At 56.7% G+C, this 14,524-nt stretch overlaps 1 protein-coding gene across 4 annotated transcripts in view; it reads left to right on the top strand.

Annotated features, from left to right (window-relative positions):
- Positions 1–14,060, top strand: part of ADAMTS14 (ADAM metallopeptidase with thrombospondin type 1 motif 14) — a 39,856-nt gene extending 25,796 nt beyond the window's left edge. For 3 of the 4 annotated variants that reach the window (XM_075109344.1, XM_075109345.1, XM_075109347.1), the window contains 15 exons: positions 1,390–1,522; positions 1,666–1,779; positions 3,201–3,349; positions 3,570–3,745; positions 4,587–4,720; positions 4,935–5,058; positions 5,199–5,279; positions 5,436–5,599; positions 6,820–6,991; positions 8,294–8,426; positions 8,567–8,774; positions 9,133–9,259; positions 9,721–9,831; positions 10,529–10,880; positions 12,655–14,060. In XM_075109344.1, coding sequence (XP_074965445.1) covers positions 1,390–1,522; positions 1,666–1,779; positions 3,201–3,349; positions 3,570–3,745; positions 4,587–4,720; positions 4,935–5,058; positions 5,199–5,279; positions 5,436–5,599; positions 6,820–6,991; positions 8,294–8,426; positions 8,567–8,774; positions 9,133–9,259; positions 9,721–9,831; positions 10,529–10,880; positions 12,655–12,691 — 2,215 coding nt within the window. In that variant the 3' untranslated portion in view covers positions 12,692–14,060. Of the gene's footprint in view, positions 1–1,389; positions 1,523–1,665; positions 1,780–3,200; positions 3,350–3,569; positions 3,746–4,586; positions 4,721–4,934; positions 5,059–5,198; positions 5,280–5,435; positions 5,600–6,819; positions 6,992–8,293; positions 8,427–8,566; positions 8,775–9,132; positions 9,260–9,720; positions 9,832–10,528 lie in introns of all 4 variants that reach the window. The other variant, XM_075109346.1, reaches the window with a different exon arrangement.
- Positions 14,061–14,524: the final 464 nt, after the last annotated feature.

Genomic DNA, 14,524 nt, shown 5'->3' on the forward strand with positions numbered 1-14,524 from the left:
GCCAAGGTGCTCTGTCCCCTAGCGAGGTGCAGGCGGGGGAGGGATGCTTGTCTTTGGGGGACTCTGCTGTGGCAGGCTGACCCTGACTGGATGCCAGGTGCCCACCAAAGCCGCTCTGTCACTCCCCAACTCAGCTGGGCAGGGGAGAGAAAATAGAACGACAGGCTCGTGGGTCGAGATAAGGGCAGGGAGAGATCGCTCAGCAGTTACTGTCACAGGCAAAACAGACTAGACTTGGGGAAATTACCTTAATTTATTAACAATCAAATCGGAAGAGGGCAATGAGAAATAAAATCAAGTCTTAAAACACCTTCCCCCCATCCCTCTCTTCTTCCCAGGCTCACCTTCACTCCTGATTTCTCTCCCTCCTCCCCACAGCGGTGCAGGGGGACGGGGATGGGGGTTGTGGTCAGCTCATCCCATGCTGTCTCTACTACTCCTTCCTCCTCGGGGGGGACTCCTCACACTCTTCCCCTGCTCCAGCGCCGGGTCCCTCCCACAGGAGACAGCCCTCCAGGAACTTCTCCCCCGTGGGTCCTTCCTAAGGGCTGCAGTTCATCACAAACTGCCCCAGCGTGGGTCCCTTCCAGGGGGTGCAGCCCCTCAGGAACAGGCTGCTCCGGCGCGGGTCCCCCACGGGGTCACAGCTCCTGCCAGCAAACCTGCTCCAGCGCGGGCTCCTCTCCCCACGGGGCCACAGCTCCTGCCGGGAGCCTGCTCCGGCACGGGCTTCCCATGGGGTCACAGCCTCCTTTGGGCACCCACCTGCTCCGGCGTGGGGTCCCCACGGGCTGCAGGTGGATCTCTGCTGCACCGTTAACCCTCACGGGCTGCACTGGGACAGCCTGCCTCACCATGGTCTTCACCGCGGGCTGCAGGGGACTCTCTGCGCTGGTGCTTGGGGCGCCTCTACCCTGTCCTCTTTCACTGACCCTGGTGTCTGCAGGGCTGTTCCTCTCACATTCTCACTCCCCTCTCTGGTGGAAGTTGTTTTTGCAGTTTTATTTCCCCTTCTTAAATCTGTTCTCCCAGAGGCGCAACCACTGTCGCTGATGGGCTCAGCCTTGGCCAGCAGCGGGTCTGTCTTGGAGCCGGCTGGCATGGGCTCGGTCAGACATGGGGGAGGCTTCTGGCAGCTTCTCACAAAAGCCACCCCTGTAGCACACCTCCCCCCGCTACCAAAACCTTGCCATGCAAGCCCAATACATCCATGCAGCCATTTTTTTTGCTGAAAACATGTTTTTCGGTGGAGAGTAGTTAGCGTCAGTGCCAAGAGAATTCAGGTTTCTCTATCTGAATCTGGAGAGAGGGCTGGAGGTGAGGGAAGGGGTGAAGGAGGGAAGTCCTTTGTGTCTGACTCTGCTTTCCCTCTGCCCTGCATCTCCGCAGCTCCTACGACTGCCTCCTGGACGACCCCTTTGAGCACCAGTGGCCTACGTTACCCGAGCTGCCGGGGATTAACTACTCCATGGATGAGCAGTGCCGCTTCGACTTTGGCGTTGGCTACAAGACATGTACGGCGGTGAGTATGGAGCCAATACAGGTTGCATGTCCGTATTGCCCCCCTGGGACCCCCAGCCAGGTGCTGCAGGGGCGAGGAGGGGTGCTGCGAGCCGGCCGGGGCTCCCCGCTGCCATCCCAGCCCAGCTCCTCTGTGCTCTCCAGTTCCGCACCTTCGACCCCTGCAAGCAGCTGTGGTGCAGTCACCCAGACAACCCCTACTTCTGCAAGACCAAGAAGGGGCCACCCTTGGACGGGACCGAGTGCTCTCCAGGCAAGGTAGGGGCTGGTCCTGCCTGGTTCTCCCTTGGGAGGGGACAGGGACACGCTCGGGGGCCGCAGTCAGCGCGAGCCTGGTTTTTAGCTGGTGTTACTCCTTATTTTGCCCAGTTTGTGCTCAGGTGAGGACTTTGTTTTTCTTCTGATCTGCGTCCTTCTGCAGAGAAGCGGGGCTTGTTTTGTCACCTGGCAGAAGAGTAATGATGTCATTGTACATCCATCCTCATGATGTCATCAGGCTTTTACTTTAGGCTCTCTTAGCATGCTCATTAGCACAGTATGAAAGTGTGGGTATGTCGGAAAAGCTGCCGGCCCATGTAGGTTTTGTGGGTGGTTCTTTGCCAGAGAATGGAAGGGCACAAAGTATCCACAACTTCTGAAAATTTGCTGCATAAATCCCAGCAATCTCACTGAAAATGCTGCCTCCTGGAGTGCTTGAATGGCGGTTTGCCAAAAACTTCCAAAATGAGGCTTTTTGAATTGTGTACAGGTATGTTACACGTCACACTGACACGAGGCTCCAAAGGACCGCAACATCTGGACTGGGGAGGTCCTTCCTTCAGGCCCATGATGGGCACAGGCCGGGCTTTTCCCAGGGCTGGAGTTAAACCCCGGGTCTGGGTGCCCATGGGGTGACACTGCCGCTCCGTGCCAGGCATTGCGTGCATGTGTGCCTGGGAAGAAGTGTGGAGCTCTGGATTTCATTTACCAAAATGCCCAGCATCTTGCTGCTGTGCTCTGCAGAAAAGTTAGGGTTCATCCCCTCTGTGCCAGCGGGGGGACATCCCCAGGGCTGATCCAGTCCCGGACCCAGGTGTAACTCAGTGCCTGCCGGAGTTTCTGCATGGGGAGGGAGAGGCAGTTTGACTGGAGAGAGAAAACCAGCCCAGGAACTCAAAAATTTGGTGTTAGGGAAAGAAAGGGATTTGTTTTGCAGCAGGATCTTTGCGTGCCCCAAGCTTGTGCCTTCTGCAGCCTTTTGCTTGAGTTTTTGAGCACGTTTATGCAGCTGCAGGCTCTTCCTACCTGATCCAACACATGGATGTGTTGGGAGCCTGCCCCACTTATCCCTGCTCCTCTGCTGCATTTTCTGCTGCGAGTCCCGGCCGTGGAGCTGTGCTGGGCTCTCAGAGCAAAGCCACGGGCTGCTTGTGCTCTTGGGTTGGTTGTGAAATGATGCAGCTTGCTCGTCCCCAGACCAGCCTGGAGGGTGGGCCTGATGTCCCATGCCCAGGGACCAGTCCCGGTCCTGCTTCCTCCGGGAGGAACATGCCCGAGGGCATGGTGGAGGCACCTTCTTCCTGCGCGTTGCAAACTGTGAGACATTTTGGTAGTGCTGTGGGTGTAGGGGGGCTCTACTGGTGCTGGGCGCTTTGGAAGAGGCAGGCATTGAGCTCGCCTCTCTTCCTCCTCCTTTCCAGTGGTGCTTCAAGGGTCACTGCATCTGGAAGACGTCGGAGCAGCCCTACAGCCAGGATGGCAGCTGGAGCTCCTGGTCCAAGTTCGGCTCGTGCTCCAGGACCTGCGGGGGAGGCGTGCGCTCGCGCAGCCGCAGCTGCGACAACCCGCCGTATGTTTGGCCTCTGGCTCCCTCCTTTTAGCAGGGATAAAGCTGGAATTGGCCAAGAGCCAGAGGTTCCTCGCTCTTCCCCTTGTGCGCCTGGTCGGCAGGGATGGGGACATCGGCTCCTTCCCGGGCTGTGCCATGCATTTGGGTGATGAGCTGTGTTGCGTTTGAACGGCATCCCCCCCGGCTAATGCTCTTTTAACCCACCCACTTTATTTTCCAGCCCAGCATACGGTGGGCACCACTGCCCGGGAGCCACCTACGAGTACCAAGTGTGCAACGCTGAGGAGTGCCCGGGGCCCTACCAGGATTTCCGTGCCCAGCAGTGCTCCAAGCGCAACTCCTACTACACCCACCAGAACAGCAAGCACACCTGGCTTCCCTACGAGCATCACGACGGTGAGTGGTGGCAGGTCCTAGCACAGGCCAAGTGGCCTTCCCTCCCAGAGGAAGCCACGCTGGTGACCAACACCATGGGATGGGGACTGCGCCAGCTGCACAAATGTTGGGTTGTGGAAATCTCCGGAGCTGAAAACAATTGCTGGGTGTGCAATAAGCCAGCACCAAGCAGCCAGGTCCTTAAAATCAATCTCTTGTGCTTGCCTTCACATGTCAGGTAGAGAACCCCAGTAACTGCTCTGGTTCCTGCTGTCCCAAAGCACGGCAAAGGTGGGCCGAGAAGCTCAGCCCATGTTAAAACCTCTCCCTGCTCCTCCTGCACTAGTAAGAGGAGAAGCCCTTGTAAGAGTAGCCAAAGATAAATCCGTTTGTGCTACTTAAAAAGTTTTATCTCTGCTCTCCGTTTTCTGGCGTGCAGAGGAATTGTTTTCCTTGGAGGCGGTGGGGTGCCGGCGCTGCCTGCTCACTCCTGGAGCCGCAGCGGGGAGCGTGCTGCTCCGGGCTGGGATGGGAGCCAGGGCCGCCTGCCAGGCTTGGCGTTCCTGATGTGCACAGCCAAACATCTTGCATTTCAGTGTCACAGAATCACAGAATCACACGGAGCATGTCCAGTCCAGTTGCCTTCTTTTAATTTCCCAGGTGTGCTGGGCCAAAGTGCAGGCTCTTGAGCAGCAAACGTATGTGGCAAAATAAGGCACAAAATAGCCTGGGCTTTGGAAATCTAGCTGTGCTCAGCGGTACAAGCTGAGATGGGTTTATATTTTCGGTCACCCTAATCCATTTCTTCAAACCCTTTTTTCCAACCCCCCCCTTTTCCCATTTACTTTTTATTTTGCCACAGATGCTCAGAAGTGTGAGCTGATCTGCCAGTCCGAGGGAACGGGGGACGTGGTGTTCATGAATCAGGTTGTTCATGACGGTACCCGGTGCAGCTACCGAGACCCCTACAGCATCTGCGTCCGGGGCGAGTGCGTGGTAAGGAGCTGACGGCTGCTGTGTGACTGTCCCTGTCCTTTGACTGTCCGGGAAACATGTTGTGCATCCCCTTGACCCGCCACCCCTTGGGGATGCATGTTTCAGCCCGGGGACTGACCCTGTGGGCAGCAAAGGGCTATGGGGATGGTGGGGCGACAGGATGGGCTGCAGGGATGTAACCCCGTGCTTGTCTTCTCTTCCCCACGGGTGACAGCACGTCGGCTGTGACAAGGAGGTCGGCTCCCTGAAGCAGGACGACAAGTGTGGGGTCTGTGGGGGGGACAACTCCCACTGCCGGACAGTGAAGGGCACACTGGCCAAGACCCCCAAGCAGCTGGGTGAGTGGGCTGGATGTGCTTGGGCATGGATTCGGTCAGGTGTGAGCGGGTGTGTGTCCAGCTGGAGCAAACCTGTTCTTTCTCTTCCCTTCATCCTTCCTTCCTCCCTTCATCCTTCCTTCCTCCCTCCCTTTTACCAGGTGTTTTGAAGATGTTTGAGATTCCAGCTGGGGCACGGCACCTTCAGATAGAAGAGATGGAGCCGGCACCCCACAGCATTGGTGAGTATGCGATAGTTCACCTCTCCCTTCATCTGCTACCTGTTTCTCAGCCCTATTCTGAAAATTCCCACCCAAAGGGTCTCATTTGGGTCACTCCAGTCCTTCAAAGGAAGTGGCCAGAGGAAATGATGTTGAAATGCCTCCTTTCTCCTCCAGCTGTTAAGAATCAAGCCACGGGTAACTTCATCCTTAACGCCAAGGGCAGAGAAGCCAAAAGCCACGTGTTCATTGAGATGGGCTTGGAGTGGGAATACACAGTTGAACATGGCAAGGAGAGCCTAAAAACCAGCGGTCCTCTGCACGAGGCCATCAGCGTTTTGGTAAGCCTGGCTGACACATCCTCTGAGGGTGTTGGGGATGACCATCATCCATCAGTACAGAGAGGGAAGGTGGTCTGAGATGGAATGTAGGAGGTGATGGAAGGACTTTGCTTGAGAAAGGACGTAGGGTGACATGTCATTAAAACCAAGGAAATGAGCTAGCCCAAAGCAAGGGGCAATGAGCTGCGTGCAAGACTGGCATAAGGATGCACTGCTCGGGTGTTTGCCTTTGAGTCCAGCTGTACTTTGCTCTGTGCAGTAACTGCTTGTGACTCCACATCTCAGTTTATAGAATCATAGAATCAGAAGTCTTTTCAGACCTTAATAGGATCAGCAAGTCCAACTGCCAACCCAACACCCCCAGGCCTCCTAAACCATGTCCTGAGGTGCCACATCTATGTGTTTTCTGAACACCCCCAGTATGGCGATTCCCCCCACCTCTCTGGGCAGCCTGTGCCAGTGCCCGACCAGTCTTTCTGTAAAGACATTTTTCCTAACATCCAATCTAATCCTCCCCTGGTGCAGCCATTTCCTCTTGTCCCATCATTAATAGCTTGGGAGCAGAGACCAGCAACCCCCCTCACTCCAGCCCCTCTCAGGCAGCTGCAGAGAGCGGGAAGGGCTCCCCTCAGCCCCCTCTTCTCCAGGCTAAACCCCCCCAGCCCCCTCAGCCGCCCCCCAGCACACTTGTGCTCCAGACCCTGCCCCAGCCCCGCTGCCCTTCTCTGGACACGCTCCAGCCCCTCCAGGGCCTTCTTGTCCCGAGGGGCCCAACCCTGAGCCCAGCATTCGAGGTGGGGCCTCACCTTGTTACACCAGTTAAGCTGGTATTTGGGGGAGTTAGGGATTGGGTTCCCTGGGCACCCAGGGAAGGATAGGTCTGAAGTCCCCCTGTCCCTGTGGCTGGCACTGGCTTGGGCATAGGCTGTGGTCCTGCAGGTCAGAGGAGAGGCCAGGGGCATGTGACCCAAGGCTGGAGTTGGGATGTTTGGGCAGCGTTTTTCTCCACAACTGGAGAGATACGTTCCCGAAGGGTAGACTGTGTGTTCAGAGCCCACCTAATCGTATTGGAGGTAATAACAGGCTTTGTTTCTCATACTCATGTGTGTACTGGTCATTGTTCACTTCTTTTTTCTTTGATAACCTCTTCTTCCCTTCCCTCTCCCGTGGCATCACTCCTGCTCCTCCCCGCTCTCCGATTGTCCTCTCTCTGCCTGCAGGTCATCCCTCAGGAGGAGGAGGAGGAGGTGAGAAGCAGCTTGATGTACCGGTACATCATCCACGAAGACCTGCTGCCCATGATTGGAAACAACAATGTCCTGCTTGAGGAGATGGATTCCTACGAGTGGGCCCTCAAGAGCTGGTCTCAGTGCTCCAAGGCATGCGGAGGAGGTAGCTTTCCCTTCGTAGCAGCCTACAGCGCGTGCCTGGGAGGATGCTTGCGTGTGTTAGGCAGCGTGCGAGCCCTCTGGGGCACCTCTGGCTTGGAAACATGCAGATGCTGTTTTAAAGTGTTTCTCCCCAAGATCACACATGGCAAGGCTTTAGACCTGGTACTGCTTGGAGGCCTGGTTTTCTTCTCCACACCCATACCCATGTTGTTTCATCTCTGTAATACCACGTGGGAACCTGAGTGTTAAAAACCATTATTGCAGAGCAGTTTAGGTGAGCATTTTAGCCAGATTTCTTATGAAAACAGGCTTATGCAATCACGTATGCATACCTTTGTCTGTCTGTCCATGTACCTGCTATGAGGTTTTAATTCGTTGGCTGTTTTTAGCTCAGCTTGAGCCAACGAGTAGCGATTTTGCAGATGACTGCTCCTAAAGCTTGCATAGAAATAGGTGTGGACATACTGGGAGGTGCTGTGATGGAGGGCAGGTAGCACATGTGAGTTCCTAGCAGAGTTATTGCTGAATTTTTCCCTCTGGGAGGAAGCATGTGTGCCTGCATGCTGGCGTCGGGGGTTTGCTGATGAAAGCCTTGCCTCGATATGCCTGTGCCTCATCTTTGACGCCGGCCCTGCTCTGAGCAGGTGCTGGACCAGAGACCTAGACGTCACTTCCAACCTACCTGACCCTCAAATGATGGGGAAGACCTTGTGCTTTCGCCTTGTGCCGTCCAGCTCGCGCCTGGAAGGTTTTGGGACTTGCAGAGCTGGAAAGCGAGCCCTCGCTGGCTCCCTGCACCTTGCTGCTGCAGGGCTCCTGGCAGTATGGCAGGCAGCTCCTCTTGGACGCTGGCTTAACCCTGGTCTGGTCTGCTCCCAAGCAAGTGCAGCTCATTTGGCACATTATACCAGTGCTTTGGCTGGGCTTGCAATGTGCTGCTTTTTTCCCCCCCATCTCGAGAAATAAAGCCAAATCTGTAGCTCGCTAAGTGCTTGTGGCTGTGTCTCCACCAGGAAACTCTGATGTCTTGACCTGGGTTTTGGGGAGAGCAGCCAGGGGGAGGGATGGGGGAAAGGCTGGGTCTGCTTCGCCCCTCTCTGCGCGTGGACCCCACTGCAGCCTGGGTGCCTCCAAGAGGCTGGGGGGGGTCCGGCACCCACACAAGCATCCTCTGCAAGCCTAGGTGAAGGCTTGGGTCCCACCGAGAGCACACGTCCCAGTAGGTGTGTAGGAGAGCGACTGAGTGGGGATCGGGTGGGACCCCGGCACCCATTGCCTCACCACCCACGCTCTGCGCCCCCAGGCATCCAGTACACCAAGTACGGCTGCCGGCGGAAGAGCGACAACCGGATGGTGCACAGGAACTTCTGTGACAACAGCAAGAAGCCAAAGCCGATCCGGCGGCGCTGTAACCTCCAGGAGTGCTCCCAGCCAGTGTAAGTCCTCCCTGGTGGCCCAGGGTGCTCTCATCCCCTCCACTGCGGGTATTTGGGGCTGCGTTTGGAGCGTGCCAGCTGCTTCCCAGCACGGGCATCGCCTCTAACGCCTTCGCTGTGTCTGTCTTACCCGCCGGCAGCTGGGTGGCTGAGGAGTGGGGCGCCTGCAGCAAGTCCTGTGGCAAGCTGGGGGTGCAGGCACGGGCGGTGCAGTGCATGCAGCGCCTGCAGGACGGCACCAACCGCACCCTGCACACCAAGTACTGCCCCGGGCAGCGGCCCGAGACACGCCGGCCCTGCAGCCGCCTGCCCTGCCCGCCACAGTGGAGGACGGGCGCCTGGTCGGAGGTGAGCTGGGACAGGGGAGGAAGGCTCCTGGCCGCAGGGTGGGGTCTGGAGACGGGGTATGGGGACTGGGTATGAAGGCCAGGTGCTTATAGAGCAATAGGGTTGGAGGTAAGGGTAGGAGAGCCAGTGATGTTTTCATTGAAGTTTGTGGGGAAACTCAAAATCAGACAGGGAATAGCATCCCTGTGCATCCCGGCTGAGAGTGGGGGCGGTTGCTGAACAGCAGTGGAGGAAAAGCCCTTATTAGAAAGTAATATCCACCTGAGGCATTGTCATCTGCAAATACTCCTTCTGGGGTGGCTGTTGGGGTGTGCCAGCTCCCCCCACTCCTCACCAACGTCTGTCCATCTGGGTGCAGTGCTCGGCGAGCTGCGGGGAAGGCGTTCAGCAGCGGCAGGTGGTTTGCAAAGGCAGTGAGAGTGGCGGGCGCTGCGAAGGCGACAAGCCGGAGGCCGTCCAGGGCTGCCACATGGCCCTCTGCCCAGGTGAGAGGAGGAGGAGGAGGTGGCAGCTGGGGGGACAGACGTGCTGGTGGGGGCACCAACCCTCTTGCATGCCTCCATCCCATTTCTGCTTCAGGGGGATGCTGGCAAAGCAGGTTGTGTTGAATATCCCTGACGCTGGCAGAGAAAGGGTTAAACACCAGCCAAAATATTGCACTTTTGTGGTCTTGGCCCTGGTATTTGCTGTAGATCGTTTTGGGTTTTCTGGCAGTTTGGGGGTGTGATAAGCTGAGGGTACGATGGAGATGGGCATCCTGGAGTTCATCTCGGAGGTTTATTGGGTGGGCTAAGTGCTGGGTTAACAGGGTGCTCCCCATGGGACTTTGTTTTTAAGGACATATCTTAAAACAAACAAAAAATCCCCCACCAAAACACCCCTCTAAGGTATTTTGAGTGCCCCCAACTTCCCGTGGTGGCTGGGCATGATGGCACTCTCTCCGCAGGGAAGCTCTCCGGCATTACCGCCAGCGCTGACGCCGGCGACCGTGGCACGGCCAAAGGGCAACAGTTGCCCCAGGATGGACCCAAAAACCCCGTTAGCAAGATCTCCTCTAGTAAGTGCCTCTGCCTGGGTAAGGGCAATGCTTCCCGGGATAACCCTCCCAAGGGCTTCTGCGGCTCCCGGTGGGAAACGCAGGTGGCTCGGAGGGAGGATGCGGAGCCAGCAGCTAGTTTGGAGAGTTTTACCCTCGGCTGCTGCGCGCCGGCTCCCTGCCCTGCAAAGCCTGCCGCTTGGTTGCCATCTCGTGGAGTCTGGGATCCTGCAGTTTCCACTGCCCTCGGCTGGGCGCTGTGTTGCATTCCCTTCGCCTCCTGGGTTTTGTGCTGTTTCCTTTTTACTGTGAACTTTTTGCAGCCCTCCCGCGTTTACCCAAGTGAGGAGATGGCTTCTGGCTTTTGCCCCCTGCTCCAAGCAAGGGGTTGCTTAGGGTGCTTCGTACCTGGGATGAGGTGCATCACAGTCTGTTTTAAGATGCTGGTTTGGAGGTTCCCTTGCGCTCTGGTTTTTCTCCCCTGCACAGAAACCTTGAGTGCTTTGTCTTTGTTTCCCAACTCCCTCACTCCCTCTTCCCATAGAAGCTTTGCCAAAATTGCTGCCCTGGGGCAAAAAGCACTTCCAGGTTTGGCAGCACCTTGCAAGGGTGGCACCCCATGCCCTTTGGGACCATCGGGAAGGTGCAGGGGTGGGAGCCTAATGCTGCCCTCATCCTTTGCACTGTCTGACACTGCTCTGTCCCTGTCCCTCTCCAGGGGAGCCTTGCCTCGGGGACAAGTCCATCTTCTGCCAGATGGAGGTCCTGGCCCGCTACTGCTCCATCCCTGGCTACAACAAGCTCTGCTGCGAATCCTGCGGCAAGAAAACCTCCTCCACCAGCGGCTCATCCCCTGCCATCGGCCCCAGCGCTCCCCCGGGAACCACCGCTCCCAGCCCTACTCCACCGCTTTCCCCCCGCCCCACCGCCCCTGCCCGGGGGGGACCCGGTGGGGACCCCACGCCGGCTCCTCGGGCCAGGCCAGCTGCTGGCGGAGGGATGCCCGGCAGTGGTTCTTCCCCCGGGGGGCTGCCAGACCTGAGCGAGCCGGGCAGGGGCTGGGCAGCCAGGTAACCCGCTCCCACTGCAGGGCAGGGGAAGCCTTTTGCCTTCCTCCCTCTCCTCCTCCCCCTCTTTTTCTCTCTCTCTCCCACTTCCAGCGATGGTTTTCACAGGTGGTGCTGCTGGGTTTGGAAACAAACCTGTTCACCCAGAAATCCCTGGGAAAACCACTTTTTTCTCATGATCCCCCCGCCCTCCCAGCTGTGGCATGTGGTTTTTTTGACATCAGCATGGAAAAAAGGTGAAAAGGAGCAAGAAAAAGCAACAGTAGCTTGGTTGCAGATCACCTGCAATGGGCCGCTTCCTTCCAAGGTGCTAAAAAGATTTGGGGAGGGGGCTTTAATGTTGCTTTTTCCTTCTCCCTGCCCCAAGCAGCCACACGAGATGTGCTGGAGAGGAGGGTCCTGGCTCATCGGTTCAGCCCTGGTGCTTGGAGCTTGGGGATAGCAAAGGGAGGGTGCTGGGAAGCTGGGGCAAGCAACCGGAGGGAGGTGGTGAGGTGGAGGGGAGATGTCGGGAAACACCCAAACTGCTGTCCTGGGCTGTCCCCGTTGGGGTAGAGAGTTTGGGAAACATGTCTGGGGGAAGACGGAGCGTGAAAACTATAGACCAGCTTCTGTCCTGTATTGTAGGATAGGCAGGAGATGGTCCAAGCAACAATAAGGAGCAATAAGAACAAGGTCTAAGACCAAAAATACATGTAAAAATTGCCTGTCACCCAGCGGTGACCTTTTAGCCAATTTTGCTCTTGGCCAGCCTCGAGCTGATACTGATGCCCAGCCTCCCCGGGACCACCGGCCTGATCCCTGCACCCTTGTACCCAGCGTCTGTGGGGCACCTAAATGGAGACGACTGGGAAGCCAGCAGTGGATTTTAGGGGCAGTTGCAAAGAAAGGAGAGGAAGATTCATCTGTGTCCTTTTTGTCGCTTGGGAGGGGCTGAAAGGGAGGTGATTTAATGCCGTTAAAAAATATTCTGCCAAGTACTAAACATATGCACAGCACTTTAGAAGCCTAGGGCTGCGCGCAGCTTGCTTGGTGTCAGGCCAGCTCCAGGCACAGGGTCTGCCTGGAGGAGTTACAGTCCTCCAGACCTCCCCAGCGCGGGGTCAGGTGGCCTGCTGTGTCCCCGAGGGCTGTCCCCGAGGGCTGCCGTGGTTTTGGTGCTTAGGCGTTCGCAGCCTCGCAGCTGAGGGCATCCAGCACCTCCAGGTGCGGTGGCAGGGGGAAGGCGGGCTCGCGTGGGGGGTGAGCACTGTTAGGGAGGAGGTTTTGGGGCTGGAGAGGTGGAGTCTGAGGAAGGCAAGGCTGGGCAGATAGACCAGGTTGGCATCGCAAAACGGGTTCTCTCAGGAGCAGGTGCATCCACTGGCCCTGGCGGTGCTGCTTCCCTGGCCGCCACAGGAGCAGGACGGGGCATCTCTGGGGGCAGTGTTTGGCTTCAGGTGGCCAGGGCTTGCAGGTGAGGTGGCCGGGGGGGTGCTTGGCACGCACCAAGGAGCCCACGGGTTTTAGGACGTGCTGCTGTTCAAGCCTGGTGATTTCAGTGCCGTTGGTGCAGGGGCAGAGCGCTGCACTGGTAGCACTCGTGTGGCTGCAGGAAACTTGAGGTTGGAGCATCTCGGAGGAGCTCGTGTCAGTGTGCAAGCTCCCCTCAGCCTTTGCTAGTCTGGCGTGGCTAGGGGAGAGGTTGAGGTACATGCTTTAATCGAAACGAATGGAGACCTCTGTGCATTCCTGACGTTTTTTAGCATTGGACTCCCTCTGCAATGCTCCTCTGGAGTTACCCAATGGTACAAAAAGGGCTGGAGAGATATTAAGAGTGGCTCGTGCACCCTCCTGTCCTCAGATCACCTCCGAGTCAAGGCTGGATGAGCATTTATCTAACTCCTCTTAAAAGCACCTGAGGCTGGAGGTCACCCCTCCCTTTGCTATGAAGTGGGCTTCATGGAAGACGGGAGAAAGCCACACGTCTGAGCCAAGCAACCAGCACACCTTGTGGGAGTGGACAGATGGAGGGATGCCTACCAAACGCTGGAGCGGGGAGTCCAGGTCCGAGGCGTGCAGGTATTGGTACCCACAGATCGACACGGTACTGGGAGTGTACCAGGGTGGGGTTCATCTCTCACTGGTGACACCACCGCCGTGCCCCTTGCCAGCCTATCCACCAGCACCGCCTCCGCCGGAGCGCCAGCATTTATTTATTGTGCCAAAGATAACGCTTTGTTTACTCTTCAAGGAGCATCTCTCCCCAGCAGCGTGGGGCAGGGGGACTGGGGCCGATGCAGGCTGTGCCACAGCCCTCTACTGGGCTGGCTTGGGGCAGGGCTGAGCTTCCTTTGCCTTTCCCTGCCCGAAGCAAGGCACTTCTCCAGTGTTCAGCCCCGTGCCCCGTGGCCCTTGGAGGCACTGAATTAAAACAAAACCTTCCCCACCACGAATGGCCTGTAATATCTCCAGGGTGCAGTACATGTGCGTGTATGCATGCTCACTCCTTCCTCCCGAATTCTCAGTTGCACCCCTCCCTTCAGTGCTGTCCTGGGCATTAGTGCTTTATTGCATTAGGAATATTTGCAGTGGTTCCTTGCTATACCTCAGAGGAGAGCTGTGGCTCAGGACTGCCCCAGCCCCCTTGCATCCCCCAGCCAGGGTCCCTTGTGGGGGCTTCAGGGCAAGGGGGCTGCGCTGCAGGTGCTAACGCCCACCTCCAGCCGAGAGGTGGGCAAGATTATTTAAAGCAGGGTGCGATAAACTCCCCCCCTCTGCCACATGTGGATGCTCTGGGGTGGTGATGCTGCAGGGCCGGGACCCAGCACTGGGATATTTATTCCAGCCAAGCGCAAGAAATCCCTTGGGTGGGCTGAGGTTGGGTCGCTTCTCACCATGCAGGTGCCACGGTGTGTGGAAAGCCGTGGTATGGGGATGTAGCGATGCGATGTCCCAGCTCCCAGCAGGGATTTGGTCCTGTCTCTGTGAGGACAGGGTGCATCTGGCCCCCTCCGTGTCCTCCTGGGCTGGGTGGACACACCAAGTCATTCCTGTGATATAACCTTGTCCAGTGTTATGATGATGTATAAAGTTTTGTACATATGAGATTCAGAGCTTTTTAACTTTTAATATTTATTAATTTTGTTGGGTTCTTTTCTTTTTTAACTCTAACATAATGTAAAAAAAAAATCCACATTGAAATCTCTCTTTGTTGATTTATTTTGGGGGGTGGGTGTATAAGGGGGGGAAATATGAGTGTGACCCGTGTGTACTTGTTGAAGTGGATATCACACGGCAAGCCACCACCTCTTTATTTCAACCCAGCCATTCCTCTTTATCATCCAGTTTTACATAGCTCTTTTGAGATGTTGGGGTTTTTTTTTCCCCTTAAGTAAGACAAAGACCCAGCAAAACCCATGGACATATAAATTACAAGTACCCTGCAATAGCTGTAATAATATTTCATGACACCCAGCTGCTCGGCTTCACTCCTGCAAGGCTTGTTTCTAGCTGCGGTTGGCAGCGGCTTTGTGGCACAATATGCTTGTTCCCAGGGTGCAGGATAATGTTGGGATCACCGGATTAGCCGTCCCTGCTGCTGCAAAGGGCTGTGGGCATAGGGTGGCTGGTGGTCTCCTGGGGATCCTCCTAGGACAAAACCTACC

Source organism: Phalacrocorax aristotelis, chromosome 14, assembly GCF_949628215.1.
Source record: "Phalacrocorax aristotelis chromosome 14, bGulAri2.1, whole genome shotgun sequence".
In the NCBI taxonomy this organism is placed as follows: domain Eukaryota; kingdom Metazoa; phylum Chordata; class Aves; order Suliformes; family Phalacrocoracidae; genus Phalacrocorax; species Phalacrocorax aristotelis.